General features: G+C 39.5%; 1 protein-coding gene across 3 annotated transcripts in view; it reads left to right on the top strand.

The window, feature by feature from the left end:
- Cfap20dc (CFAP20 domain containing) overlaps positions 1-27,522 on the top strand; it is a 218,539-nt gene that overhangs the window by 123,288 nt on the left and 67,729 nt on the right. For 2 of the 3 annotated variants that reach the window (XM_076931532.1, XM_076931531.1), the window contains exons 8-12: positions 829-965; positions 1,603-1,786; positions 3,080-3,196; positions 4,282-4,404; positions 8,357-8,688. In XM_076931532.1, the coding sequence (XP_076787647.1) occupies positions 829-965; positions 1,603-1,786; positions 3,080-3,196; positions 4,282-4,404; positions 8,357-8,688 (893 nt within the window). The remainder of the gene's footprint in view (positions 1-828; positions 966-1,602; positions 1,787-3,079; positions 3,197-4,281; positions 4,405-8,356; positions 8,689-27,522) is intronic. The other variant, XM_034498162.2, reaches the window with a different exon arrangement.

Below are 27,522 nucleotides of genomic sequence, written 5' to 3'. Positions count from 1 at the left end.
TTAATTAAGATACTAAAAACATTTTTCCCTAGGGAAATAATTTAGATAGAATTATTTTAATGGAACACCAAAATATGCATTGTTTTCTTTTTAGGTAAGCAATTTAAATAAAATTATTCACCACAACTAAACAAATACTGAATTGTACGTTCCTCAGACATTTTCCTGGAGATTATCAGTCACACAAATGTTGACTATGGAGTTTTCCTCTTGAGGAGTCTAGAGGGATGTGATCCAACACAAGCAGTTCACAGAGCAGTGGGAATGAGGTGGAGGGTTCAAGAAGAGCAAGTGTGGGATGCTCTAGGCAGAAGGAAGTGAGCACCTGAGTGAGGAGGGAGGCAGGAGGGGCAGGCAAGCTCAGAAAGACACTAGGGACCAAACCCACTGGAAGGAGAGGCTGGGGTCTTACAGAAAGCCTTAAAATGCCAACGGCATAGTTTAATGTGTTGGACAACAGGGTAACCCTGAAGGTTTTTTGAAAAAAAGTAAACAAAACAGGGTTACTTCAAGGATGGCAGATGTTCCTGTCACGTTTCCTACTTGGCATACAGCTAATTTACCTCTTTGAGCCTTCCCTGCAGGTATGTGGGCTACATGACTAAGTTTGAGAAATGTAATGTAAGGTGTGCCAGCTCCTACCTCTCTTCTAAAACTTCTCTCATAATCTTTTGTTCTCTTGCCTTATCAGAAACACCCTGTAGATTCTATATATCTGACACACTATTTACATTTTGAATAGGTGTTGACATCAGAACTGAACTTAAAGAAGTGCTTTTGACGTAGTGTCTGTTACTTCCCCATTAACGGACTGCCTTTCTTCAACAGACCAGTTCATCAGCAGTGGAGCAGGCAGCATCCGGAACAGTAAAAGTCAAGATGTTTGCCATATTGCCTTTGGATCCAGGGTTCTTGGACCACCTCCACTCTCTGGCAGACGGAACAACCTAAGGCTCTCCACTGAGGTGGGCAGAAGGTTTGAAAAGCTTACCCAAGCAGGAACAGAGGTGTTAACAGACTTGTGGGTTGTGGGAAGAAGGAAGGAAAAGCTGACTGTGTGCCGGAAAAGCTGACTATGTGCCTGAAGTAGGCTTATAAATTTTCAACAGAAATTTTGGATCTTAAATGACTTTAATTTTTTTTCTGTCATGTCAACATAATTAAAATTTGTTGTAGTCCTTTTATTAAACATGTTGTTACAGGCAAATCTTTGTGAACATATGTTGTCATCTCTGGCAAAAGGAAAGTTGGATGTAACCATTCAATGCACAGTTTCTCAAGTGGTCTGCTTTTTATTTTTAACTTCCTTCAGGTCTTTGACATGTTGGATGATTCTTACTCAGCTCTACCTGTTGCAGGCAGGCATAGCTCACAGGGTATTTTAATTTGTGTCTAGGAGACCTGCCTGCCTGCTACTCTGTCGCATGTTGTCCGTGACCTTCCATTTCTAGGATTCTCTAAGTTCCCTTCCTGTCACCTTTTAGAGTCATTTCCTCTGAGTTTTTCTAGCTTTTTGTATAAGTTTTTGACTAAATAGATTTTATTGAAAATAAATCCAATTCCTGTATCTTTAAACATACATATTAATTCCTTTCCTTACAGACAGTAAGATCCATTGGGGGCAAAAATAGCCAATTGTGCCAGCAGCCTACAGAAGAGAAGCGTGCTAACAGCACAAATGAGTCAGCCTTGCTGACAGCTCAGTCTGAACAGCCAGTAGAGAAAGGAAGCACTCGCCCGATGAAGCACACCACGCCTCTTCCTGGTGAGAAGGAGTCACTAGAAAGTAAGAGCCAGAGGAGAGTAGTAAGAGAGGTTCTTATTGAGATGACCCAAGCAGGGTTCAAGACTGAGCTAAGTCCAGAAAATGACCATTTAATAATAAGAAGGGCTGTTGGAATACATTTGGAAGGTTTATACATGCATTATCTTGTCTTCTCTGTCCTTTTGTTTATGGTGTGATCTTAAGTAGCTACAGTGTCCAGGTTTTGCTTTCTGACAATGATGCCAAAGTAAAATAGCATCTCATTAGCATGATCATTTGGAAACTCCGTATTTATTTTCTGATTTCAGTTTCTGTTTGCAGAGTACTGTTTATTTTCCCTCATTGATGGAAAAAACAAAAATAAAAACAAAAAAATCAGCAGCTATGTAGGAAGACTGGTCTCATTTCAGATTGAGAGCTCAAGCCGGACACAGAAGTAAAGTGATTTGCAGCTTGACTCTACTAGAAAAATTGAGAACAGAATGTAAGACTTAAAGTTGTCTTATAAGGGTCTGTCCTTTTCGGCCTGACTTTAGTAGATGAGGAGAGGAGGACATTTGAGTTAAGTTTACTTGAGTTAGAAATTAATGGTGGCCATTACAGACAGTGTTGCCTGTGGGGATAGCACTTGGTGTCAGAAAATGAGTACCACAGACATGCAGTCCCTGTTCTCCAATGACTCTCTGACGCCTGGTTCAGAGTTCTTCTGGAACCTCAGTTCCTTCAAGCATTATGCCCGGCCCTGGCTGTGGTGGTGAGTGGTAGGTGCCTCAAACTTGTGGTGAGGAGCCAATGACAAGAACCAGTTACATGTAAGATGTTGCTTCAAGAAGGGAAGGACTTAGTAAATATTAACTGCTATGATTATTATAAATACCAAATTATATTTCAGACTTCTTTTCCATTATTGATCTTACCTCACCAGGCCTTTTTGGAAAACTCCTTACTCCTTTAGACTTCCTTTTTACAGAAAAAGGAAATTTTCTATCAACTTCATTTTTTAAATATATTTATATATACTTTTAAATATAGCATGTTATATGAGTGACATCAATCACACTTCTTGTGGCCCTCTTTAAATATTATAAATCTTATTCTTTGGATAAAATGTATCACCCATATAGAAATTTTATGAAATAGGAATGAACACCTATTTTCTGCAAAGGACTAAGTTGTGTTTTTATATAGCCTGAAATTATTTTTAAATGTTACATAAATATTTTCATTATGGTGATAAATATGTTTATTGTATTATTTCAATCAATATAGTACTTTCTGTTCTGGCTTTTGTTCTTTGATATGGAAATGTACCAGCCAGTCTGCCAATTCCGTATCCACATCCCCCTCAAGAGCCATCAACAGATAAGGGTAGCAACAGAAGAAGACTTCGGCTAAAGAGCAGCAGTGGAGACAGGACAGAGGCGCACTGTGGTATGGCACAATTTCAATCCTATCTCAGATCTGTGTCTTATTCAGGGCAGTTGAATCTCTCTGCAGGTTGTAAATTTCAAAGTATTATCAGCCAATTCATTTAAAATATAAATGTCTGTTCTGCAGGGATTATGGAAATCAAATGTTCTGCAGAAGTATTGCTCCAGAGTCTACCCTAACAGAGAAGAGCAGGACTCAGTAGACAGCCGCACAGAAATGCCAGACCCCTCCCTTCACTCTCAGGGCTGCAGACAGCTTCCATTGTTCTTTAAAAGAAGCCAAATGTGAAAAAGGAAATTCCTGCCTCAAGTCTTTACCCAAATCGAGCTTTATTATCATTTTTCAAATTGAATGTGTACCTTTTCTTTTAAAGGAGGCTCTTTCAGAACTCTTGGTACACTGCTGTGTCTCCCTTTGGATTCCTTACATATGATACAAAGCAGCTTCCAACATAAACACTTCCACACTTAAGCGTTAGATAAATGTAAGTCACTGCTAAAGTTATCCCTTTAAAGATGGGATTGGAGGCATGTTTATGTAGCTTTATAGACATATATTTGTCTGCCTTGAATACAGCCCAGGGATATCATGAATAGATCTGTTAGCACTATTTCCCCAAATGTTAAGATTCAATCTGCCAGGTTTTATGTTATTTTTATTAAGGGCAGGTAGAAGAACTAATTCTGTGATAATGTTCATATCTATCTTCTTAGAGTGATAAAGGAAAGAGCTTGTTTTAAAAGAATTATAATGCAATTCTTCTATGAAATCCAAGAAAAAAAAATATAAGATCCCTTTAAAATTATATGGGTTTTGGAATTCTTTTTATTATATAACTATAAAAGTTAAATCTAAAATGTCCCTGTGCAAATATCAAAGTAGTTCAAGATAAAGCTCTACAAAAATACAGCAGTTTATCATAAAACATTCAACTATTTTTAAAAATGCTCATGAACTATAATGATACTTCTTATTTGCTTTCAAATAACTGAATGAAAAATATACACAATTAATACCACCATTCAAAAACAACTTTTTATAAATATCAATAAAATAATAGAGTGGAAATATCTCTTTCAATAAAGGTAGTTCCTCAGGAAATAACAGGAGTGAAGAAGAAGTCGCCATGGCCCTCAACAGTATCACACAGCTGAGGACAGAGCCAGTGAGAGCCAGCACTCCAGAACCCCCAGCTCCTGAACAACCAGGTTGGCATCCTTAGTATTCACAAAACATAATTATGCCAAATATTACTGGAAATTTGGGGGAGGTCTACCACCCTTGTCACCTGTTACCCAGGAAATTGGAGTCCCCTCTTGAGGTTCACCATTTCACTAATAAAAGGATTTAAGAACGTGTTCAATTGGTAACTTAGAAACAGTTTTATTAGAGTTTGAAAGAAAAACTGAAATACAGACAAGCCGTAAATCATAGCAGCTTTTCTGTTGAAGAAAATTAAAGAGGAGGAAGAAGGCTGTGACGTTTGAATTAAGCCACCGTGAAGATCACCCAAGAGGGCACAGGCAGTCTCAGGGTGCTCCGGAGTGGGCATTCTGGAAAGGAAAAGTACATTATCTCATTAAATGGTTAATTATTCTACCTCTGTGTTTATCATGATCTAAAGTAGACTTATCTCCCGAGGGGTGGGTGATCCTGCCTTTCTGACAGTTATTCCCTTAGCCAGACTAATGACCTGCCCATATGGCTTAACGCTTTTGTATTATGAGTAGCTTGGAATATGTTCCTAATATGTCTCCACAGAGACCTTGATTTCAACTACTATAGTCCGAATATTTCAAACTCAGTCATTTCAAAAAATGATGATGCAATTATTTACTGAAATTTATCATATTTTGTAAGTTTTACCCTCAATTTTATGTCCACCTTGAATGGATGAAAGAGTATTGCAATACCCCAGTTGTCCCATTCAAAAGTGAAACTTGAAAACACTAAGCCTTGCCCTTACACCAACCTCCCTCAAGCCCATCCTCTGGTGTCCTCTTCCCCATGGAGAGCACTGAGCTCATCAACATATCTTGCCTCGCAGGTGTTTGCTACTTTTACAAAGGCAAATTGTTTTTGAGCAAGGGAAAAGGAAAATAAATGAAAATTGTTTGTAGTTTGTCAGTCTTATTTATGCAGTGTTGAAACCTTCATTAAAACGTTAGGCGCAGTTAGTGTCTCTAGCATAAATCTGACTGTGTAGAGAAACTAATTAGATGTTTAGGTGATCATTCTCGCATTTATCTTGTTTGCTGCAATATTGTGATTACACGGTAATTTACATATTTCCCTAAGAAAACACACCAAATTATTCATTACAATTGATATGGAAATACTTGAGGTAAAAATACAGATTCCAGAAAAGCTTGTGGTAGTAAGATATTTAGTATTATGTCGGTGTAAAGCAGTCCTCTTACTCTGACTTTCTGGCAGTTAATAATGTTTGGCAAGTAGGTCATTGTCTAATTGAACAGTGAAGATTCCCAGAATCCTTTCTGCTCCTTTGCTTCACACATTCATGTACATAACATAGCACATTGGCTTTTATGACAACTTTCAGCCTTAGGCTCTGCCCATGAAATTTTTATAAAACAACAGTTGTATATAAACCAGGCATACAAATCAAACATCTGTGATAATAAAATTTCAGAAGAAATTAACTTCAAATAATTGTTTATTTATATATATATATGTATATATATATAAATATATGTATATATATAATACATATATATAATTGTCAATGCTGATATTTTTGTATTTATAATTGTTGATGCTGCAAGTGGTACTTCACATAGATACATAGTATTTATAAGAAGAACAGACAAAGAGCTGAGCAAACTGAGGACAACACAGTCTGTATTTCTGGGAAAACCTGCAGAAGGGGCCCCTAGCATAAGACTCAGACCCTGGCATAGGCCAGGTACTTACAGGACAAAACAAGGAAAGGGGAAGGAGATGGAAATCTTTCTTTCTCAGACTACAGTGAGCCACTGCTACAGGGAGCCAGGGAAGTAGGGTGTCTGCTGGGATGAAGAATTCCAGGTCACTAACAGACATCTCTTGCAGTCAGTTGTTTCTGGGATTCATAGATCAGGGAAACAAGAATCATCAAAACAACCTAGAAACTAGTTACTTTCATTCTGGGAGTTGTGGTTGTTTAGCCAAAACAAAGACACTTTACAAATGGCATGATCACTGCAGACAGCATAAAAGGCCTATTTTATCAATTACTGGAAACTCTGCCCAATCCTAAGCCACAGTTCACTCAGTAACTTTTATTGTTCTTACTGTTGAACTCTAGCTGGCAACTAAAACACTAATTTTTTTTTTAATTATACATTCTGAAGCCAGACATGGTGGCACATATCTCTAATTGTAGTCTCCCGGAGATGGAAGTGGATCTGTGAGTTGTATTTCAGACTTGTGCACACAGTGAGTTCCAGGAAAACCAGGGCTACATGGAGAAATACTGTCCCAAAAAAACAAAATCAAAGAAAGAAAAAAAGAGAACAGAAAACTCTGTATGTTCAATAAAAAGACTACAACTCATAGCCATCTCAAACCCAAGCCCAGATGTTTTGGCGGCATTTGTGCTATAATGGTGGTGTGATGTACTTGGTACGCATTCAGCGTTGGGACTGCAGTAAAGTAGCACCGTGGGGGACCACCATCAGGAATACCTGGGATTCACTGTGCATTGTATTTTGAACTAGTTTGTGACTGTTACATATTCAGAACTCTTTTTACTCTTAGCAAAATTTTTGCAACCTCAAAGCTAATTTATACAATCAAGGATTGAAGACACTGTTTCAGAGCGCTCAGTCAGTTTGCAAAACCCCACTCTGTGCCTAGACTCATGCAGAAGGGTTTCCTGCCCCAAATAGGAGTGTCCAGTCAACTTGTCCATTTCACCGGCCCACACTGACTCAAACTACATGTACCACAGGGCAGGTAGTGAGATAACATAGATCCAGCCTGCTCTGGCCATGGACCAGAACAATACAAGTCTTTCCCTGGCATATTTTATCAACCCCCTTAGCACTCACTCATTTTACGTACAATGGTCCATGATAAGCACCTGATGGGTGCAGTTTTGAACTATTCACCATTTGTGCTGTAATTGTTGTTTTTGTAAGAGGTTTCTGGGCCTTGCTTTTAGAGTGTAAGCTCTGTAGTTGGCAAATCTTAGCTATCTCACGGTTACTTTCATTGTGGCCTATTAAAGGGTCAGGCAGAAATCACTCCATCCACTGCATGGCTATGCAGAACATGCGAAAGCCCACCACTGAGACAATGCAGGAAAAAAAGTGCATTCAAGGAAAAGGGCTGAATTGAAGAAACAATTCTCTCCTGCAGTCTTTCTAAAGGAAGAAAGCAAGCATTGCCTTTAATTGCATTTCCTATAAACACTGTCCTCTCACATTGCCTAGATCATAGTTATAAAACCTACTTTAGTGTGATAGAAAAGATGAACATTTTTTAAACAGTTGATAATTTTTTTCTTATCAGTCATGTACAGGATTTTAAAGAAAACAAGTAAGAGCAAAAAATTATATCAAAGTACCTTCTAAAATTAAATATACAGTTGTATTCCAAATAACAGTATTTCTATGGCTTTAGAGTTGTTTGCAGTATCTGCTCAGTTTAGTCTGAGAATTATTTCAATCAACAAGAGGCAGAGAAACAGACCGTCAATCATCCTTCCATGTTTTCCTTCATGCGTAACTCACACAATGACCAGATGGTCTGTTTTAAAAAGCTTGCTATGTACTGTACTCTGTCTTCCTGTGGTAAAAGAGGAGGTATTAGTAACTCAAATCATTTTAAATTTGGACAACTTCCCTCACTGGATGTCAAATTAATGAGGTTGTGCTATAAAGAACTTGCTGCAAGACAGGTGATAATTATTTCAGACTTACAAATTTCCTGGCCAGGGTTTCAACTCAAATGGAGAGGAAGTGTAAATGAGTTGCCTGTGGCTGTGGGCACTGTTCTGTGGGGAACTGTTTAGCAAGACACAAGATGGTAGAGAAATTACCTTGCCTGGCTTCTGCCTTATCTGATAAACCTGTCTCAACAAGAAATGTTACCTAACCACCTTCCAAAAGAGCACTAATGGAACGCCTCTATCGTTATCATCTTTCCCAATGTCAGATGAGTGGATATTTCCTGAGAGCGATGGCCTGACCTCCGACCCAGCATGTAGCAGCCCATCCTTGCTCCTAGATGGAGACTCCTACACTGCGTCACACCTGTGGCTAGAAACCAGCAAGGACAGTGAACCTGACCAGGCAGAGGAAACCCAGATGGCTCCCAAGAACATTTTCACCTTTTCCTCTAGACCAAGATCAGCGCCTCATGGGAAGAGTCATGATATGTCCCCCAAGGGGTACCCACTTATTGTGGACCCAAAAGAGGACAGCCGAGTGACCAAGGAAGACACGGAGTTGGAAGGCGATTTTTATGACAGTGACAGCAGCGAAGAGGTACACAACTTGATGAGTAAAATAGGCATAAAGCATGGTGTCCCACTCGTGCCAGTAAGCATCAGACGTGTTGGGATGAAAGAGGGGTATCAATTGCTATTTATAAAAACACAGCAGATTGCTCTGTCAGTCAACAGTTCCATCCGGTTGTTATGGTAACACAAAATTTGTGGATTTTTTCATTATTAACAGCCAATTTCATGTTTAATTATGGAAGCCAGTTTTTCAGTTGTTTATATTTTTCATTTTTAACTTTGCCTCACAGAATCAGAAATAATTTATAGTCGAGTACATGATAGCAAGACCACTGCAAAGCTGACAAGCCCGTGTCAGGGTCTGTGGGGAGGCTGTGCTGTGGTTGCTAAGCATTTGAAATTGACACTTTCCTGGCTCCTTCCTCCCTACCATCTTCTCACCTTAGACCTATTAGGACTCGTTATTTTCCATATGGTCGCAGAATTGCAAGAGTTGTGCCAATTAAAGTTTAGATAATGAATCATGAATTAGTACTGGGACTCTCCTTATAGGAGTGTTTGTCTGGAATTACTTAGAATATAAATATGTTGTAAGGTAGTGAACTGATAAAAAGTTTGCTTATAAATTTTTTGACACCAGATTTTGGCTTAGCAACACTTGTGTTTAAAAACTAAATGCTATGACTTCATTTCTGTGTGAAGCGAATTTGGGAGGGGTGTATCTCATCAATGTGTGTGCATGTGTGTGTATTTGTAGACCCTATGTGTTGGGTACACTTGTGTACATGCATGTGGAAACCTCGGGTGTCATTTCCACCTTTTTTTTTCTGGAGGGACAGTCTCACACTTCCTTGGGGCTCACTAAGTAGGCTATTGTTGGCAGGCCTGTCTGTGCCTTCTCAGGAGCCGCCTCACCCAGCTTTATGTGAGTTCTAGGGCACAAATTCAGGTCGTTCTGCTTGTCACACAAGTACCTTACCCATCTCTCCAGCCTTCTAAGTATATTTATCTTTATTCTTAACGATGGTAATTTGTGTGTGCTGAAGAAACATATCTTAAAAGCACCATAGCCAAGTAAAAGTTCAAGAAAAGATTTGCCAATACTCTGATAGAGAAATAATTAGAAAAACTCCGATGTGTACTTACAAACCTTTGAAGTAGCTGTAGCACATGAGAATGCCCTGTGGAATGTGCATCGCAGATTAGGTCCTCACCTCCCACAACACAGCCAGCTGAAAATACGGGCATAGCTCGGAGCTTTAGCAATAATTGTGGGGCTTATGCCTTTTAATGAATTTTGTCAACAAAATATATGTAGAATCCTGTTTATATAATATCCTGGGTTCTGTGTGTGCTGAAGTAACACATGATGCCAAACATAGTTCATTTTATGTTTAATATCAACACTTAACTCACTATGTTAAGTGTTGCTATTAGACATACCTATGTCCTTTGTCCCTGAAATCATTAAGCTGTAAAAATTAGGAAAAAAGTCGTCCATCTTGCGCATCTAATAGGGTCTCCATCTCACATCATCATCTCTAAGGTATTACTTGGGCAAAGTGCTCAGTCAATGCAAAGCACTCCACACATACAAGGGATGAGCTATGTCTTTCCAAGGGGCACACAGCACCATCTTTCTTACTTACGCCCCGAAGACTTACTTTAATAATGGAAATTTTCTGGCAGATGAGAAATAGCGATTCCCTGGGAAGCAATGAGAGTGGTTTTCTGAGGAAGTGCCCTGGAAAGAGCTTGTCCTGAGGGACTTAGCTTCCCTGTTTAGATGACACATAAGCCTCAAGCAATCAAGTTCTCTGAGGAAGTGATGACTTTCAGCTGTGTGTGTGTGAATTTGATATCGTTTTATGTGCTTTTTTTTCTATTATCTCTTCTTCTGATGCCATTCAATGTTTATTATATAAAATGTATTTATTAATAGCTATGAAATGAAAGTAATTCATCATGCATTCCCCCTGCCCCAAGCTCTGACTGCATAGCAATCTACTCACCCTGTGCCAGGCCTTGTCTGTGCGGCCAGTAGCATATGGTTTGAGTCTGTGGTGGGACCATGTTATTGCTAACACCTGTCTGGCTCACTGGGACAGAAGCCTTACCGTATTATGGAGTCAGAGGTATAAATGATATACAAACCAAGGTATTAAAGTGTTAAAAAATTAAAGCTGGACTACATTTATTTACATAAGTGTAACTACAAAATTTATTTCCTTTTTTGTTTGGTTGTTTGCTTGGAGGATGTTATATTTCCTTGCACAATAACGTCTCTTAATTTATTGTATAAGCCATAGGAAATTGAAGTATATTTTTCAGTGTTTATTTTATACCACCTCCAAGTTTTAAGAAAGATTACTTTAGATAACATGTTAGTGTTAGTTAAGTTGTTTAAGAATGTTATATCCTTAGAATAACATAATTATGTTAAAACATTATTTTATAATATGAACAAGTGGTAATTACATTACTTCTATACTTGAAATGTATACCCAGTAATTAAAATACTTTATGTAATATTTGACAAGTAAGTGATATTTAAAGATAAATTAGTTTAAATTCAGTAACATATAAACCAGGTAGAATCACATTGTGTTATTATTATAAAAGAAAAGTATACATTCTATAGTAAAGACTAATTAAAGATATATTGTCTTTATCATTTAAGGTGCTGCTAGCTTAATTAATTAATTCACATCTGAGATCACACCGGGAGAGCCGCACTTTACAGTGTGAGTTTTTAGAGCATCCTCTCGTACTCTCTGCTTGGTGTGTGTCTTATTCCCCAGGCTGTCGCATGTACTGATGTGCTGGTGCTCAATTAATTTGAAGTTGTACCTTTTATTTGAAAAGCACATTACAGAAATATATTTCATGACGAGCTATAAAATTGAAACTACCATGTAAAATTAGAAAAGCTGTTAAAACAAAGGGCCTGTCACACTGTCACAGCGTCTGAAAAGGCCATTTGGCGTCCGTCATTATTCCCAACATGGCTAGTAGATGCACCTGGCTTGCAATTTGAAGTAGCTTTAAATTAATGTTTCATTATTCCCTTAATTTAATTTTACCTAGAGCTATAGTACTGTCACTTTGCAATACTCCAGCTATGGCTGTGGAGCACATACTGATGTAGACGGCTTCAAAGCCACCTCCTCATCCTGTACAATTCAGATTGCAGCATTCCCCGGGGATATCCATTTGGGACATAACTAAAGATAGACTGGCTCCCTGCCACATTCAGATTAGGTGGGAAATCTTTGATAGCTTCTTTTCATCCATTGTATGGAAGCCTACAAGGAACAAATGTGTAAATATCAATGTTAAACTTGTATTAGTTCTTTCCTGGTATTGGTACTTTTGAGGTATTTTTTTTTACATTCAGTAATTTAGTTATTTCCCTTCATGCTGTCTCCTAATAGAATAAATTTCTGGGTTATGTTATAAGTTACTCACCTCTACATTCGTTTGATTAGCTCGTTCTCACATCTGTATACATATAATGGAATGAATCTTTGATCCACATGTGACATTTTATGTTTCTGCGTAGACTTTGAAAACTTAAATGTCAGTATATGCATTAGGAAAAATGGAAGGACTTTTTAATATATTGCCTCACATTTTATTCCTGCATTACAATGTAATGTATTTTCTAGAATAACCTGCCAGGCAAATCTAATATTTATTCTGTGTGAATAATCTTTCTGGCCTGTTCATATCAGCATGTCTTTATTATTACTGAGGCACTTCTGAAAAAGTCAAAGGCCTCTTCATCCCTTCTACTGGACTGTGAATTTTTGTATGGGAGGTAAAGAAAGCATAAATCAGTTCTGTGCTTAAAAGCCAAATTTCTACCATTTTTGGTAGGAGCTATATACATCTTGCAGATCAATGTTTGGTTTTAGATGGGGCTTTCTGTAAGAACTCTTTAAAGTGTTGTGTGTCAAAAGACTATCAGATCTACTTTGTTGGAAAATGTGCTTGAATTTGAACAATTACAGGAACCTTATTACCTCTCTGATGGATATTTACTTCCACTGTCCCATTCCATACAGTCACTGCCTCGCAGCAAACCCACAATACTGTGACAGAAATGACTAGCTCAGCCCAGTGTCAGACAGGATGAAGGTTAGGTGCTTGCTAAGGACCACCCTGCTTTCCTCTCACTTTTGTTTACACACTAGTAAAATGAAGTGGAAGACACTATGTCATCCACAGAGAACTATAGTATTACTTTGATAGTTTACTGTAGTAGCCAAGAAGTAGAAATACTGTTTGGAAATTGTTGTTATGAAGTCATTTAAGATACATTGGAATGGCCAATTTGGTTACCATGAAAGAAGAAATTAAGTGTTCATTTTTGAGACTATCTAGCTATAATTCGTCCAGATAACTACACTCTTTCTTCAGCAACGTAAGGATTATCTCTGCCTCAGCTGCTTGCCAGCCCTCTTGTACAGCTGAAAGGGGTTGTCAATTAGCATATTTAAAATAGAGCCCAAAACAAAAACTTCCACTGGCCAGATTGCAGTTCAAGTTTGCCATCAAAGGTGAACTTGGAATATTGCTGATGCATTTTGTTACAGAACTGTTAAGAATGTTATAGATGTCTTTTCTTTAGATAAATATGACCATCCAGTTTTACAAAGGCTAGAATGAGTTCTGTCCTAACTCATTCAACATGAAAGTTGTGATCCAAAGAGCCTGGGTCCCATCTGCTCTGTCAGTGGCCCTCAAGAGTCATTAAAATTATCTTTTTCAAAATTAGAGCTCAGCAAGAGCCATCCATTGTGTGCATCCAGAAGTGATTGTCCAAATGCCCATCTGCATGGCCTTCTAAGAAATGTAGCTCAACAAAGGAAGTGCTGGCTCCTCGGGGAAATCATCCTCTTCAGTGTACATATGCTGTGCTACAGTTAATCAGACACACTCCATTGATGTCCCTGGCACTGGGGCATGACTGAATATTTAACAAACAAATGTTTCTGGGCCCAGTAGACAAACGGTTCAAGAGATTTGGTTTTTCTTAATATATGTTTTATATGGTATATGTAATGTATATGATATATATTAAGTTAAATCAAAAGCATTTTGTATTTGTCCTTCTGAGAAGTGGATGAGCAGATGGGTGCAATGTGAAAATGGTAGATGACCTCTTTGCGACCTCTGACAAAGTTCATTCAACTGCTGTGTGGGTTTTCAGTAGTTCCGTGATCAACCAAAGGGAGAATGGAGCTGTTCAGTTCATTCTTAGCAAGCTGACTTTCCATCCATGTAACAGATGGATAGAGCTAATACAAAAATCCTCAAACAAGTTGAGCCCAGATGCATTACATATGTGAGATCAACGAACAACATCTATACCTTATAAAATTGTGAGGTGGAAGCATTACTGAAGAAAAGGACAGATGCTCTCTGTCCTTTTCTTAGAGAAGACTATAGGACTTTTCTCTAAATGAGAAGCTGAGCCAGTGTCCAATATTAATTAAACTTAGTTCTTCTCAATCATCCCTTTCTGAATCTGGTATAAACTACACTTAGTGGTCCTGGGGCAGCCAATGGGAACGTTATCTCTAGTTCCCTGTGCAGGTTCTCCAGTCCTCTCCGTGTACTTAAAAGAGCCCAGAAGCACATTAGCATGGAAATACACTGGCTGGGGTATCCGTTTTCCTCCTGGCTGATCTCCAAACCAGGATACAACTTAAGAAATCTGTGAGCTGAATGCCTAGATCCATGCGCATGGGTGATTTCATGTTTATCAACTCTGAGTATGCCAAGCAAAAAGAAAGGTGATCCTGTGGAAACTTCTGGAAGCAAGAAAAAGCTGCACATTGGTGCACTGTGGATAGAGAGAGACTTCTTATAGTGAACTCACTTGTGCATGGCATTCTAAATGAAGCAGCAAACATCTGGGTTTGTGTCACTCTTCTTCACAAGAGCGTATCTGCACCCTGGAGGGGCCTTCCTTACTGCCTCTTACTTGTGGGTAACATTGCTTTTGCTACTGTCCTGTCTCTGGCATTATGGGTTTTAAATTTCATTTGTTTAACTGGTACAGAAGAATATAAAGCCTGTACAGATTAGTGGCGTGCTGTGTGATGCTTCAACACGTACATATACCTTGTTCTTTAAATCAAGTTAAGCATATCTTCTCCACCTTATTTATTTATGGCAAAGACTGTTTAAATCCTTATCTCTGGGTTTCTGGAGTACACAGTACATCCTTAGTATTCATAATTATCCTGTGGTGCTATAGCAACAGAACTGGACACTTCTGACTGATTCAGTACCCTTGCTCTGTGTGACTTTCTTACCCATGTGTCTTCCTATGGTGCTTAAAAAATACTGCACATGCCATGTAGCAGAAGCCTCGTAAGTACTGAATTAATGCTGATTGATTGCAAAAGGCTCCTAAATCCTGCCTGTGACCTATATACATATATACAATAGCTTTCATTTCAGTGTAGGGGTCAAGCTCAGGGCCTGGTGTACACTAGGCAAGCTCTCAACCACTAAGCTACACCCCAGTCTAGTTACTCTGTGTGTGTGTGTGTGTGTGTGTGTGTGTGTGTGTGTGTGTGTGTGTGTGTGCATGCGCATGCATAGAAATTGAGGATGCTTTGATTAAAAAATAAATCCCGATGCCATGTGTTCATATCAGTTAGAAGTAAATGATTTTGCTTTGCTTTGTTTTGTTTTGTGTTTGGAGAAGACAGAAAATTATATAGCAGCCAGACCAAAATTTTAAAATGGAAGGAAGGAATGAAAGAAAGAAGGAGAGGGGATGGGAGGGGAGACGAGGCAAGGAGAGGTGAGGAGAGGTGAAGCGAGGCAAAGCAGGCTGGCTATGCTGAGTCTACAGGGTTCTTAGAACGAACCCAGAAGGTGCTTGTTGACTTTTCTGTCTCCCTTCCTTTCTAAACAAGCCTAACTGAGGGGACAGGCATTGTTCTGGTGTCACTAGCATTGTTTCTAGTTTGCTGTCCTAAGACAGGTTCTTGAGCAATGTGAGCATCCTCACAGCACCCTGTGTTAGGAAAGAGAAGCACACAGTAAGTGGCTGGCATGAGAGAGTAGTGCCTCCGGGGACTGTGACAGGTACAGAGATAGCCACAGTGTCACCAACCTTTCTTTAACCATCTGTGGGACTCTAATCAAAGTTTGTAGGTATTTGTAAAACTAAATAAAATTAAAAATTAGGCCTGATAAGTACCAGCAAGAAATGTCCCTAAGAAATAGACCCTCTGTAGTTGTCACATAGATCAGCAAGCTGTTCTCAACAGAGGCTTTAAGGCCAAGCTCGATAGCACTACTGTCTGCTAATCCCAACCTTCTTCCCACAGAAAGAAGGTCCCAAGATGGCACAGAGAGTCCCTATTAGAGTTTTCCAGAATGGTTGGGTATGGCAGGCTCTGCTCTTAGCATGCTCCTTCCAACACTGACATCAGCCTGGCTTCTCCATCATCAAATTCCTGACATTAGCACCTTTGCATTTTCTACTAAATACATCAGTCTTCGAGTTCGCCTCCCTTTCCACTGTACTGAACATTCAGGATTAGAGCCTGGGCTCTGGAGGCCTCAACAAGCCAGGCTTACACACCTGTCTTCAGAAGCCCAAATAAGTCAGAGTGAAAAGCAGAGGCAGGAGATTCAGTCAGTGTACCTACACTGGGAAGAGGCGCAAGTACAAGGATCCAGTGACTTCCCCAAGCACATCCTCGGGGCCCTAACACAGTGTTTAGATTTAGAGGGAGAAAGATATGCATAGCTACATAGGGAAGTATCCATCTTCAGTGTCTGAGATCCAGTCTCTAAAGGTGGACTGACAAGGTGTCAGAATTGTCTGAAATCTCTTTCTGGGAGACAAGCACCTAGTTTTTTCTTACTCCCAGCATGAGATCCCTGAAGAAATCTGATTTCTTGGGGACCATTGTTTCAATAGTCTAATGGCCAAAAGGAGAGCACAAATGTCTCTCCTTACGATATTCTCTCTCCTGTCAGGACAATTACACTGTCTCAGCACTCCACAAACTGTGACAGGGCTGCCATTCTGTGTCACTATGATATTCTGTTTCAAATCACATAATTCCTCATCGCCTTCTAAATTAAATCTCCAGATGGCAGAAACTTAGTCTACCATTAGTTGTCTCTGCCAACCACGTTGCCTAGCACAGGATGCTACACATGATCACAAAGAAAGGAAGTGAGGAAGCCAGTAACAGACACCCTCTAATGAAAAGTCTCTCCCTAGCCCATGCTCAGATTAGAACGCACTTCCTCGACGTCACGTGCTCTTCATTATCAAGAGAAGATTTCACCTTCCTAAAGGGATCATTATTATTGAACATATATGAAACTAAACACTCCAACATTAACACCAACTATTTTGTTTTAAGATACCAAACTTTGGTGGTAACAGTGAATTTGGTTCTGCGTAGCTGTATAAATGGTCAAGGCATAGTTTGCTGAGGCTATGTACATTTGATATCAGGGCATGGGCCATCAGACACCACCTAATGCCTTTGAAATGTGCTATGGTCTTATCTGTCCCCCGATATAAGCTTATTTAACACTCATTTGTTCACTGTATGTGAACATAAGTGAGTCAAATTAGAAAAGTCAACCGTAAAGTACATACAATGATATACTTGTTTCTTTAGATATTACAATATAGCAGGACATTTTTATGGTGTAATATATAATATTATATAGCATGGAAATAGCACTGTATTGCTCCTTTCTAATACTTATTATTTCCATGGGCATTGATTTTAGAATAGAATTTGTCTTCTCTCAGCTCTTTCCTGTGGGTAAATCACAGAACTGTGTGTGTGAAACTCTCCTAACATTCACTTCCAGCTTTCCAAGCAATTATGTTGAAGAGGACGTTGATCTTCTCTGGAAAAATAAACTTTCCGTTGAAATGTTCATGGAAGGAAAACACGTTATAAAACAAGTTTTATTATCTACTGCTCTTAAACAATAAAACTGCCTGCCAGAAGTCAAAACACGGCCCACTGAGCCCACATTTTCTTAGAATACAGTTTCTTCATTTAAATAAGCTAGATTTTGTAAGCTTTACTTCTCTCTCTTCCCACAGTCAGCTTCACATCTAGACAAAGTGCACCATTCTCAGATGCTCTAGGTAATTTCTGGATCCTGTCTTAGATGTTCTTTAAAGCAACTATGTGGGTTTTTTTTTTTTTTTTTTTTAATGTTCTCTGATTACTTACTTGGGGGAGACAAATAGGCATTATCCAGACTACTTAGCATATAGAAAGGCATTTTAGCAAGTGATTAGCACCTATTTTTAATTTGTATAGCTTATTTTAGCTGCTCAAGTTTTTCTCTTCATGTTAAAGTAAAATAGGTAGTGTCTTAATCATAGAGTGTATTAACTTGTCAAAAGCTTGTACTTGGTATCTTATTCACAAGTTTCTGCCCAAAGTGATTTTCAGTGTATTCTTCAACATGGGATAACCACAGTATCCAGGCTTCTCCAGTTTCAAGTACCAGTACGTCTGCACTAGCCCACTTTCAGAGCAGAACAAGCATATGGAAGGTAACTAGAAAAGGGCTTCCTGGAAGCAGGAGCTCCAGAAAGCAAGACTCCCTCAGTGAGGCAAACAGATAGAAATAACTTTAAAATAACATGCTACTCAAGGCTCTGGAGAGGAAAATAACTCATCTAATGTATATATAAAGATCAATTTATTAGATAGCTTACAGAATCAGAGGCTTCAAAGTCCCACCGTGGCCATCTGCGCTTGTATAGCTTCAGGAAACAGTAGCTGCTCCAGCCAGGAAGCTGGAAGCCTCAGAGCAAGAGGGACCAGTGACAGCCCAGTCCAGGACTGGAGGCCTAGAACCACTGCTTTAAGTCAGCACAGAAGGCATCAGGACCTGTTGCCTGGTGTGCCCAGGTCATTGCAACAACAAAAAGTGCAAACCTTCCCCTTTGTCCTGTGTAAGACCGTATCTGGTTGGGTAATGAGACTCACATTTGGCATGGATTTTCCCATTAGTCCCTGACCCAAGTGTAAAGCTTTTCTGGAAACATCTTTACAGAGTCAGCTAGAAAGTGTGCTTTAACAATTTTCTAGGCATCTCTCAGTCCAATTGCATTGACAGCCAAGATATTTTACAAGATATAGCTTGTCTCATACTTTTCTAGTCCTAAAGGGAGGAAGGTGTTCTTAGAAAAGCCCAGATCCCCTGATCAAAGCAGAGGAACCTACTGTCCCATCACACGCCAGCTTCAGCACGCAGAACTTTCCTAAGACATGTCAGGGAGGAAAGCTAAAACGGATTCTAGAAGGGTCTGTGTGTGGCTTAGTTGTGGTTTCTGTGTGGGAGGGACTTCCTGCCAGGCTGTGCTTTGGAACACTGTTACAACGGTACTTATTCTTCATCATTTGGGTGATCAGTAATGTATTTTCTTTCCCATTCAAATGTTTTAGATCATTTACAGCAGCTGTTAAAGAGTGTGCTGCACATCCCAGGGATAATAGAATGCCTCATGCTTTTAATGAGAAAGATAATTATGTGGTTTTCATCATAATAGTTATTTTTATTTCCCAGTTACTTCCTATAATTTGAGTGATCACTGTCTGCAAATTATAAATGAGGACCTTGTTTTTTGAGCCAAACGCTTGCCAGTTAAATTGACAGATTTTCAATAACAATCTACATTAGGAACCATAAAAGCATCATTACTCTCTTCATCTTCTGGTCTCTCTGCAGCAGTTTCACAAATAATAAATGATACAAGTGAAGGTTAAGAGTAGAGCCATGTCCTCGGCGAAGTCTCAGAACCGGTCGTGTGGCTGGCTGCATGCACATCCATCAGATTGACTTTTCCCTTTCTGCGTTAGGACTTTTCTTTCTCCACTTTCTCATAATCTACACTCGGAAGCTGGAAAATAAACAGGATGCTGCAGAACAAGCCACACATAGTCCACTTTCTCAAACAGGTAAATTCTTATGTATTATGCCCAAACATGTTCTATATTTGTTAAAGAACAAAACTTCGGCTCATTTGTGCTCCGAGTATTTTGAAATCAGGTGCTGTCTAGCACAAGTCATGGACCTCTTAACTTTGTTATCAGTAAAGTGGAAGTAGCTGGTGTATCTGTATACACATCCCATTGTACTAAGCTTCCATTTGATTTTCGAGACAGAGACTCTCCTAGTGCCCACTGCTCAGAGGGTGGCACTCACGTGTAAAAGGTTACACTGTCCAGGGACAACAAGTGCTAGAGGTACAACTTTACATGCATTCTTGGTAACTCCGGAATCACTGTCCGTGTGCAACATGCTGTGAGAATAACTGCATGCCACTTCTTTCTAATGCTGATAAACTCTCTTCAAACAATTCTCAAGCAGAACACTGAAAGCAGCGTTCATACAGAAAGAGCAAACCACTTGTTTTATGACAAGTTAGGGTGAAAGTTGTCTGTAGCATGTTTTTCATTTATAAAATACTGTTAAAACAATCCAAAAGACATTAGTTGTCTAACCTTGTTGTACTTTCATTTATTTGGTTCTACTAATGAGTTGAAATTCTAATAATCTGGCCTCGTAGGTCATTCTACAATGCTGCTTCCCTTGACCATAGCAGAGGCAAGCCTCAGCAAGTCTTTCCGATCCAAACATCCCTGTGGCTTCCCCTGACTTTTTTGCTGTCGCTGTTAAATACAGTCTGTCAGTCTATATGTCCAAAAAGTAGCTTACTTCCTATCTGGTACTTTTTTTTTTAACAGAACTAAAATCAGAGCCCAAAAGTAAGCTTATAAAGGCACAAGTGGACTAAACATTCACCACTTCTCAGCAGGGTTCTGCAGCATACCAGGGAGTGTCAGGAAAAGGAAAGGAACCAAAGTTTGGAGAGAAAGCTAGTGATGTTCTCCTCCCTCAAAAGGCACTTGAGTCAAAACAGTTCCCAGAAACCCTTTGGATTATTTCAGGAGATTTTTTTTTCTTTTTTATTGTCCCAAGTTCAAAGCCCACGTTTCACACGTCTCTTCTGCCCTAATGCAAGCTTTTAAGTCACTATTCCACTTTCCAGCTGAGGAGCCAGACTTAGCAGAGGCTCCAGAAGCATGGGCATGGGAGGAATGTAGTCTTTGGTGAGGAGGAAGGGCTCCACCGTGTTGCTTTCCACTCATTCGAAGAAGTGTGGTCTCCGTGTCAAAACCCAAACTATAGGCCAGAGGGATGACTCAGCCCCTGGAAGCTCTTACTGTTGCTGAAGACACATGTTCAGTTTAACTCCAGTCCCAGGCTTCCTCAAGCCTCCTTCAGTATCCGCACTTGTGCACATAGCTTCCTACTGACACATAATTGAAGTTTTCAAGTAAATAAATGGTTTGAAAACTCACACTGATCCGTTCTTATCTGTGACAAGCCATATCATCACTGAGATCCATGGTTCCCATTTGTATGACCGACAATCTTACATTACTAAGGCAGAAATGTTATTGGAGGCAAAAAGTAGCCTTGCCTCACCGAGGAGTGAAATTGCAGCAGGAACGAAGTGTTCTCCTGAGACACACTTGAAGCACAAGTTCGCATTCATCATTTTACAGTGGGTTCTAGATGTTTGCAGCTATGAAGCTTCCTCAGATGCTGTGCCTTCTCCACAAAGGATTCCCCCAGAGACCCAGAGAAATGGCTTCTCCCCTCAATTTAACTCAATTATTAAGAGTGTTTTCACCCACCAGAATTCTTTCTTTAAAATGTTTGATTCAGCATGTTTTTAATGTATTATCAAGGTACAGTCATCACTATTGTCGTCTCAAAAGATGACAGTCCCAGCCAGCAGCCATTTCCATCACCCACACCATGTTCTGGACAGTTGCTGGTCTTCTCTCTTCCTGTTCTGGACATTTCATACAGATGGACCCATCATAGGTGACATAGCACTTGATGCATTCTGTATAAGGATTCTCTACAGGAACAGAACTGACAGAACACACACAGTACACACATACACACACACACACATATATACATATATATACAGATATATGTATATATATACATATATGTATACATATATACATATATGTATGTATACATATATACATATATGTATATATACATATATGTATATATACATATATGTATATATAATGTATACATATATGTATATGTGTGTGTGTGTGTGTGTGTAGCAATGGAAAGCCCAAGAATCCAGTTCATTTTAGTTCACAAGGCTGGATATGCTGAAATCCCAAAGAAGCAAGGTCTAATGCCAATGAAGGAATGAACTTGCCACTGAGAATGAAGGCAAGCAAGCAAGGAGAGAAGAGCTTCTCTCTGTCATGTGTTTCATTTAGGCTGCCACCCAGAGTGGCCCTGATTAAAAGTGACTCTTCCCACTTCAAAACATTTGAACTGAAGGTGGGTCTGCCCACTTTAATGATTTTCTTAAGAAAAATCCTCCACAGATGTACCCAGCTGCTTGGGTTTTAGTTCATTCCAGATATAGTCAAATTGACAACCAATGACAGCCATCACACTATATCTGAATCCTTTATATGGCCATGCCTTATTTCCTTATTCATTTATCAGCTGGAGTTTGGATTGCTTCTATTTTTGGCTATTACAAGTGAGGACACCATGAACTTTTTTGGCCAAGTTTCCCTGTAGGCAGGTGTATTCAGTATTCTTGAGTACATATGTAAAAGTGAGATCTCAAAATCATAGGAAACTCTGCTCATAACGTGGAAAGAGCTGACAAACTCTGTCCCAAAGTATCTACTCTGTTTTCCATTCCCGCAAGCAGCATCTGAGGGTTCCAATCTCTGCGTGTCCTGATCAGCATTTCTTGTGGGCTGTCCTGTGTTTAAGCCGTCCTCGTGGCTGTGAAGTTGTAGCTCTCTGATTTGGTTTGAATGTTTGTCATGACTAATGATGCTGGATGGCTTGCTGTGCTTCTTATCCATTTCTGTATCTCTTTGGGGTGTATGTCTATTCAAGCCTTTTGCCTGCTTTTAATTAGATTATCTCATCATTATTCATTTGTAAAAACTCTGAGTAGAATTTGAGTGAAACCTGCTTACCAAACATACGATTTGAAATATTTACTCCCACTCTGTGGGCTGCCTTTTTATTTCCTTGTGGCGCCTTGTGAAGCATGGACATTTTAAATTTTGATGAACCTGTTATTTTCCTCTGGTGCTGTGCATTTGGTAGTGTATCCAAAAGGCCAATGCCTGACCGAAGGCTATGAGTGTTTACACTGAATGTTTTTTTCTGACACTTTTATAGTTCTGACTCTTCAATTATTTTTGTGACCTATGTTAAGTTGATACTTTGTATGGTGTTGGGAGGTGGTCTACCTACATTATTTAACATGGAAACCCAGTGTTCCAGCATAGTTTTGATAAGGGAATTTCTCCCAGTTTAATGATATGTGAGATGTATCTATAACATGCATGTATGTTCTTTCTGCCAGCACGTTATTGTCTCTATCACCCTAACTCTGTGTAAGCTACAAAGCCAACAAGTATGCCTTCCCCAGTATCACTAGTCCCTTGCCTTGCTAGGCTACCTAGGTTCCTTGCATTTCTGTATGAATTTGAGAATGTCAGTTTTGGCATAAAAGGCAGCTGAGATCTTGATGGGGATTTACTAAAACAAGCTTCTCTGTTGCAGGCTTGCTGCCCAGGGTGGGGCTAATGGGATGTGCTGTGGACCTTTGGGGGGTGGGCTGCTCTGGGAAGTCCTCTGTCATAGGCACCAGACTTTGAATGGTATTGTGAGAGGCAAGTCCCATCTTTTTTCTTCTTCCCATCTCTTGCTTCTCTTGCTTTATGATGTAAAAGAACCTCCTCTACCACATGACCCCTGCCATGCATCTCTGGCACCCCACCAGAGGCCTAAAGCTGTGAGTCTGCCTGTCTTTTAAGCTGGCACTTCCAGAATCGCCATCCACATAAACCTTTCCTGCTAAGTTCATGATCCCCAACACAGCAGTGCATGAGGGGGAGCTGGCTAACAGGGCTGACATCAGAGCCCAGATCATTTTGTGACTATCACCATCTCAACCATACTTAGCCTTCAAACTCATAATGTATCTTTCTGTTTTTCAGTCTTTCAAATTTGTCATTCAGTGGCGCTTCATCATTTTTATAAGCAAGTTTTAGCTTCTTTTGTTAAATTTACTTGTAAATATTCTCTTTTTATGGAATTGTTTTCTGATTTTATTTTTATATGTCCATTGCTAATACATAGAAGTACATTGATTTGTATCTTACTACTTTGGTGAACTTGTCTATACATAAGATCACATTACTGTGAAAAGATAATTTTACTCCTTTTTGTGCCTTTATTTCTTTTTCTTGCTTTATAGCCTTGATAAATTGTCACTGATGTAATTTTTCTTAATTTTGTTGATTTTGTACTTTGCCTAGTATGGTCTTACTATTGAAGTCTAATCCAGACAAATACAGCTAGGATATGTACTTGATGCCAGACATCAATCTTGAGAATTACCCTGGCGTCACTATGCAGTTACCACTGCTGGGCTAGCACTCTGAGCCATACATTTGGATTGCAGGCATGTCAGACATTGCTACCACCTATGCTGGACATCTAAAATAGACACCTCCACGCAATAGGGTCCTGGATGAGAACATCTGCTGCATGCCTAAGGTCAGGAATTCTTCTCAGCGCTAGAGGTTAAACACCGACAAAGACAGATGAGGCTTCTCTCCTCGGTGGGTTATAGCTGTTGAAAAATAAGGAACAGCTATATAGAGGAATTTATGCAACTTTTATAGGAAAAACCAAAATGTAATAGACTGGCAGAGCTGGGTACGTCAGTGATGATCTGGGTGGTCGTATTTGAGCTATGATCAAAAACTTATGAGATACCAGAGGTGCAAGTAACCTTGGAATGGTGTTGTAGGCATCAGAAACACGGGGTACAAGGCTTCAAGAATGAAGTTGGGCAGTGTGACCAGAAGGTAAGTTAGAAGATGAGGTGAGAGAGCTCATGATTTTTAAAGGAGGGCAGCCTCGGTTCCGAGGATGACAGTATTTGGAGGGCTTTGAGTGAGACATTAAGATAATCAGTGACAAGCCTCTGGCTTGGATGCAGTAGTCAGGGACAGAACAAGTGTTGAGGCCCACATTCTGCCTCAACACTTACTCCTCAACACTTTTGGGGCTAAGTGCTCTGGTCAAGAGAGAGTGTGGCTCTTGGGGCAAGAGACGCGAAGAATGGAGACAAGACAGGGTGTGATTCAGTCTCTTCTATTTTCTCAAGTCTCTCTTTTTGAGTCTTTTCTATTGAAGGGAATTCTGAGGTATTTATATACACAAGCAGGAGAACACAGGTGAAAACATTTTACCACGTGCACCATACAGCTGAGGTCACTAAACAGCAAAACAAGCTATGTGGGATAAACAAGATATTTATCAGAGTGTGCTTCAGCTGTTATAGGCTTTTGAAAACCAAGTCTTTCATCAGGGTATATATGGTTCTAGATGGCTGCAAAGTTGATCTAGCCGCTTTCTGCTTAAGTCGGCTCCCAACAAACAAGCTCTTTTGCTGCTGATTCAGAGTCAAGATGAAGGCAAGCAGTAGATAAATGTTTGAGGTATGGAACTAATATTAACATATTATGTGGAAGAGGAAACAGGCAGCATTAAAGATGGCCTTAGGTTCAGAAGTTGAGAGCCTGAACTGATAGTCTTATAGTCCTACTATGGAGTTCAACCATTAACTTAGCCTCAAGGTCCTCCCACCTGGAGTTAGGGACGGACATCCCATTGAAAACCACACTGGAAGCCACTTTATGGCAGAGGAAAATTAAAGGCTCTTACACAAGGAGAGAGAGAGAGAGCTGTCAGTAGCCCTCAATTCAGAAAGGTGCTACTCTTAGGAATGTCTTCTGAAATTGATTTGCTGAGTGCTTGGTAAACTTCTCCTTTGCAATGTTTTATTCATATTTTAATAGAGTTCTTTAATATGAAGCTCAAATATTTTTAATTAAGAAAGAAGTGCAGCCCCTGGGTAATATTGCAGCCACGTAGATAGCGGGTAATTAAACTTCTCTGTATACACAACTGCATTCAAGTCATTATGAATGAGCCATTGTAAGCCTGCAATGTCGTTCTATGAATCTTTAAACAAACAAACAAATAGACTTATCTAAGGGGCTTGGAAGCTCCATTTGCAGTGCATATACCATCAAAGTGAGAATGTGTGTAGTAGCCAAGAGAAGATGGGGCTTATTAAAAACTGGTATCTTCATAAGAAAGATGAAAGGGCCAGAGTACAACTTCAGGTGCCTTCCTTAGGGGAAAGAATTATATGGTAACCTTCAGATCTCCATTTTTATCTCAAAATTCAATTATAGAAGAATACTTTTTAGCTGTATTTTAGGTTTTGTTTAATCTAAGCGTATTGTTCTTTAGTTAATTGTCACAGCATTTAGCATAGCATGTAAAGGGATTAGATTCGCTGTCTCTCTCATGTGTTTCAGCTCAGAATTAGAACGGGAAATCAGTATCACCATATTTATTAAAAAGTAATAAAAGTCTATGTAATTTTTTGCTCTCCAAGCTTAGTAAAAAAAAATGAATTTTAAAATTATTTTTAAGTTCTAAATACCTTATTTCATTTATATAAAGTTCCACATTTTCTAAGTTACACAGTACTCTTTATTCAAAGGGAAGCCATCTGTCTCTCTTTGAATTTTCCACTGGAGTATGCCATTTACTGCAGTTTTTCCAGCAATACCCCATTGTTTAAAGAATTTAGAAATGTGTTTCTGAGCCCTTGCTTGCTTCAACTACAACAATATTGCTCTGTTCCAAGGACCTGCTTTAAGATCAGGTTCCATGCATATTGGACATATGTCTACTGCCCTGGCCCCATTGTGCAGGTTCACTTAGAGATGACTCACCTACATTTGACAGTTCCATCACAGGTACCCATTGCCCTCATACTGCCCTGGAGCCAACTGGCAACAGGCTTTTCCAAACAGAGCACTCCATCAAGCCTACCTGCATTTTCTTCCTTCTAAGCAGATAAGTCAGGAGCCATGGATACAGTGGCCTGGAGCACTAACTCAAGTCAGACAGACCTGCAGAAGGCTGTGTGGCATTCTCCCTTTGAGGCCTTGGACTTGTTATTTATGTCTTCAGCCTCAGTTAACACATTTGAAGACCAGAGGTTCAGGGGAGACAATGATTATTCATAGCATTGTTTTGACTGTGAAATAAAATACTGTGTGTAGAACATCTGTCCCACAATCCAGTAGGCCATTGTAGAAGAAAGATGGGCACATTTACTGACTGCTCAGTAATATGGAAACCACTGTTTCTGGCATTCTAAGGTGAATGAAAGCTTTACAAATTAATGACGTTGCCAAAATTAATTACAATGACTGTTTGGTGAGTGGCTGCTGATATGGGCATATGCTTCTTGAGTTTCGTAGTTGAATCAGCTCTACACCGAGTGAATTCATGTGTTCTTCTATGAAATATTTGGAAACAGGAGTGGGGATTATTTGCATTCCCCCACATTCTGTGTGCCTGCCCTGTTCCCAGGGCTAACCTGTAAGTGGTGTAACTTCATAGATGATGGGCAGTATCAAATTATGGCAGAACTAGCAGCATTTCACAGTCTAGGGTCCTGAATCATACTGAACATTCCCACCAGTTTATAGCTTTCAGGAAACAGTCTGATATTTATGTTTTATCAGCATTCTACTCTCTCCTATCCCCAAGAAGACAAGGTCTTTGCCTAAGTTTTGTCTAAGTTTATTGCTGAAACTACAGAATCCAGGGATTAAGTAGCATTCATGTTGTTCATACATGTATGAATTAG

The sequence above is a fragment of the Arvicanthis niloticus genome, chromosome 3 (genome assembly GCF_011762505.2).
Source record: "Arvicanthis niloticus isolate mArvNil1 chromosome 3, mArvNil1.pat.X, whole genome shotgun sequence".
NCBI lineage: Eukaryota > Metazoa > Chordata > Mammalia > Rodentia > Muridae > Arvicanthis > Arvicanthis niloticus.
The sequence above is the reverse complement of the archived record's forward strand: the minus strand, read 5'-3'. Positions and strand labels throughout refer to the sequence as shown.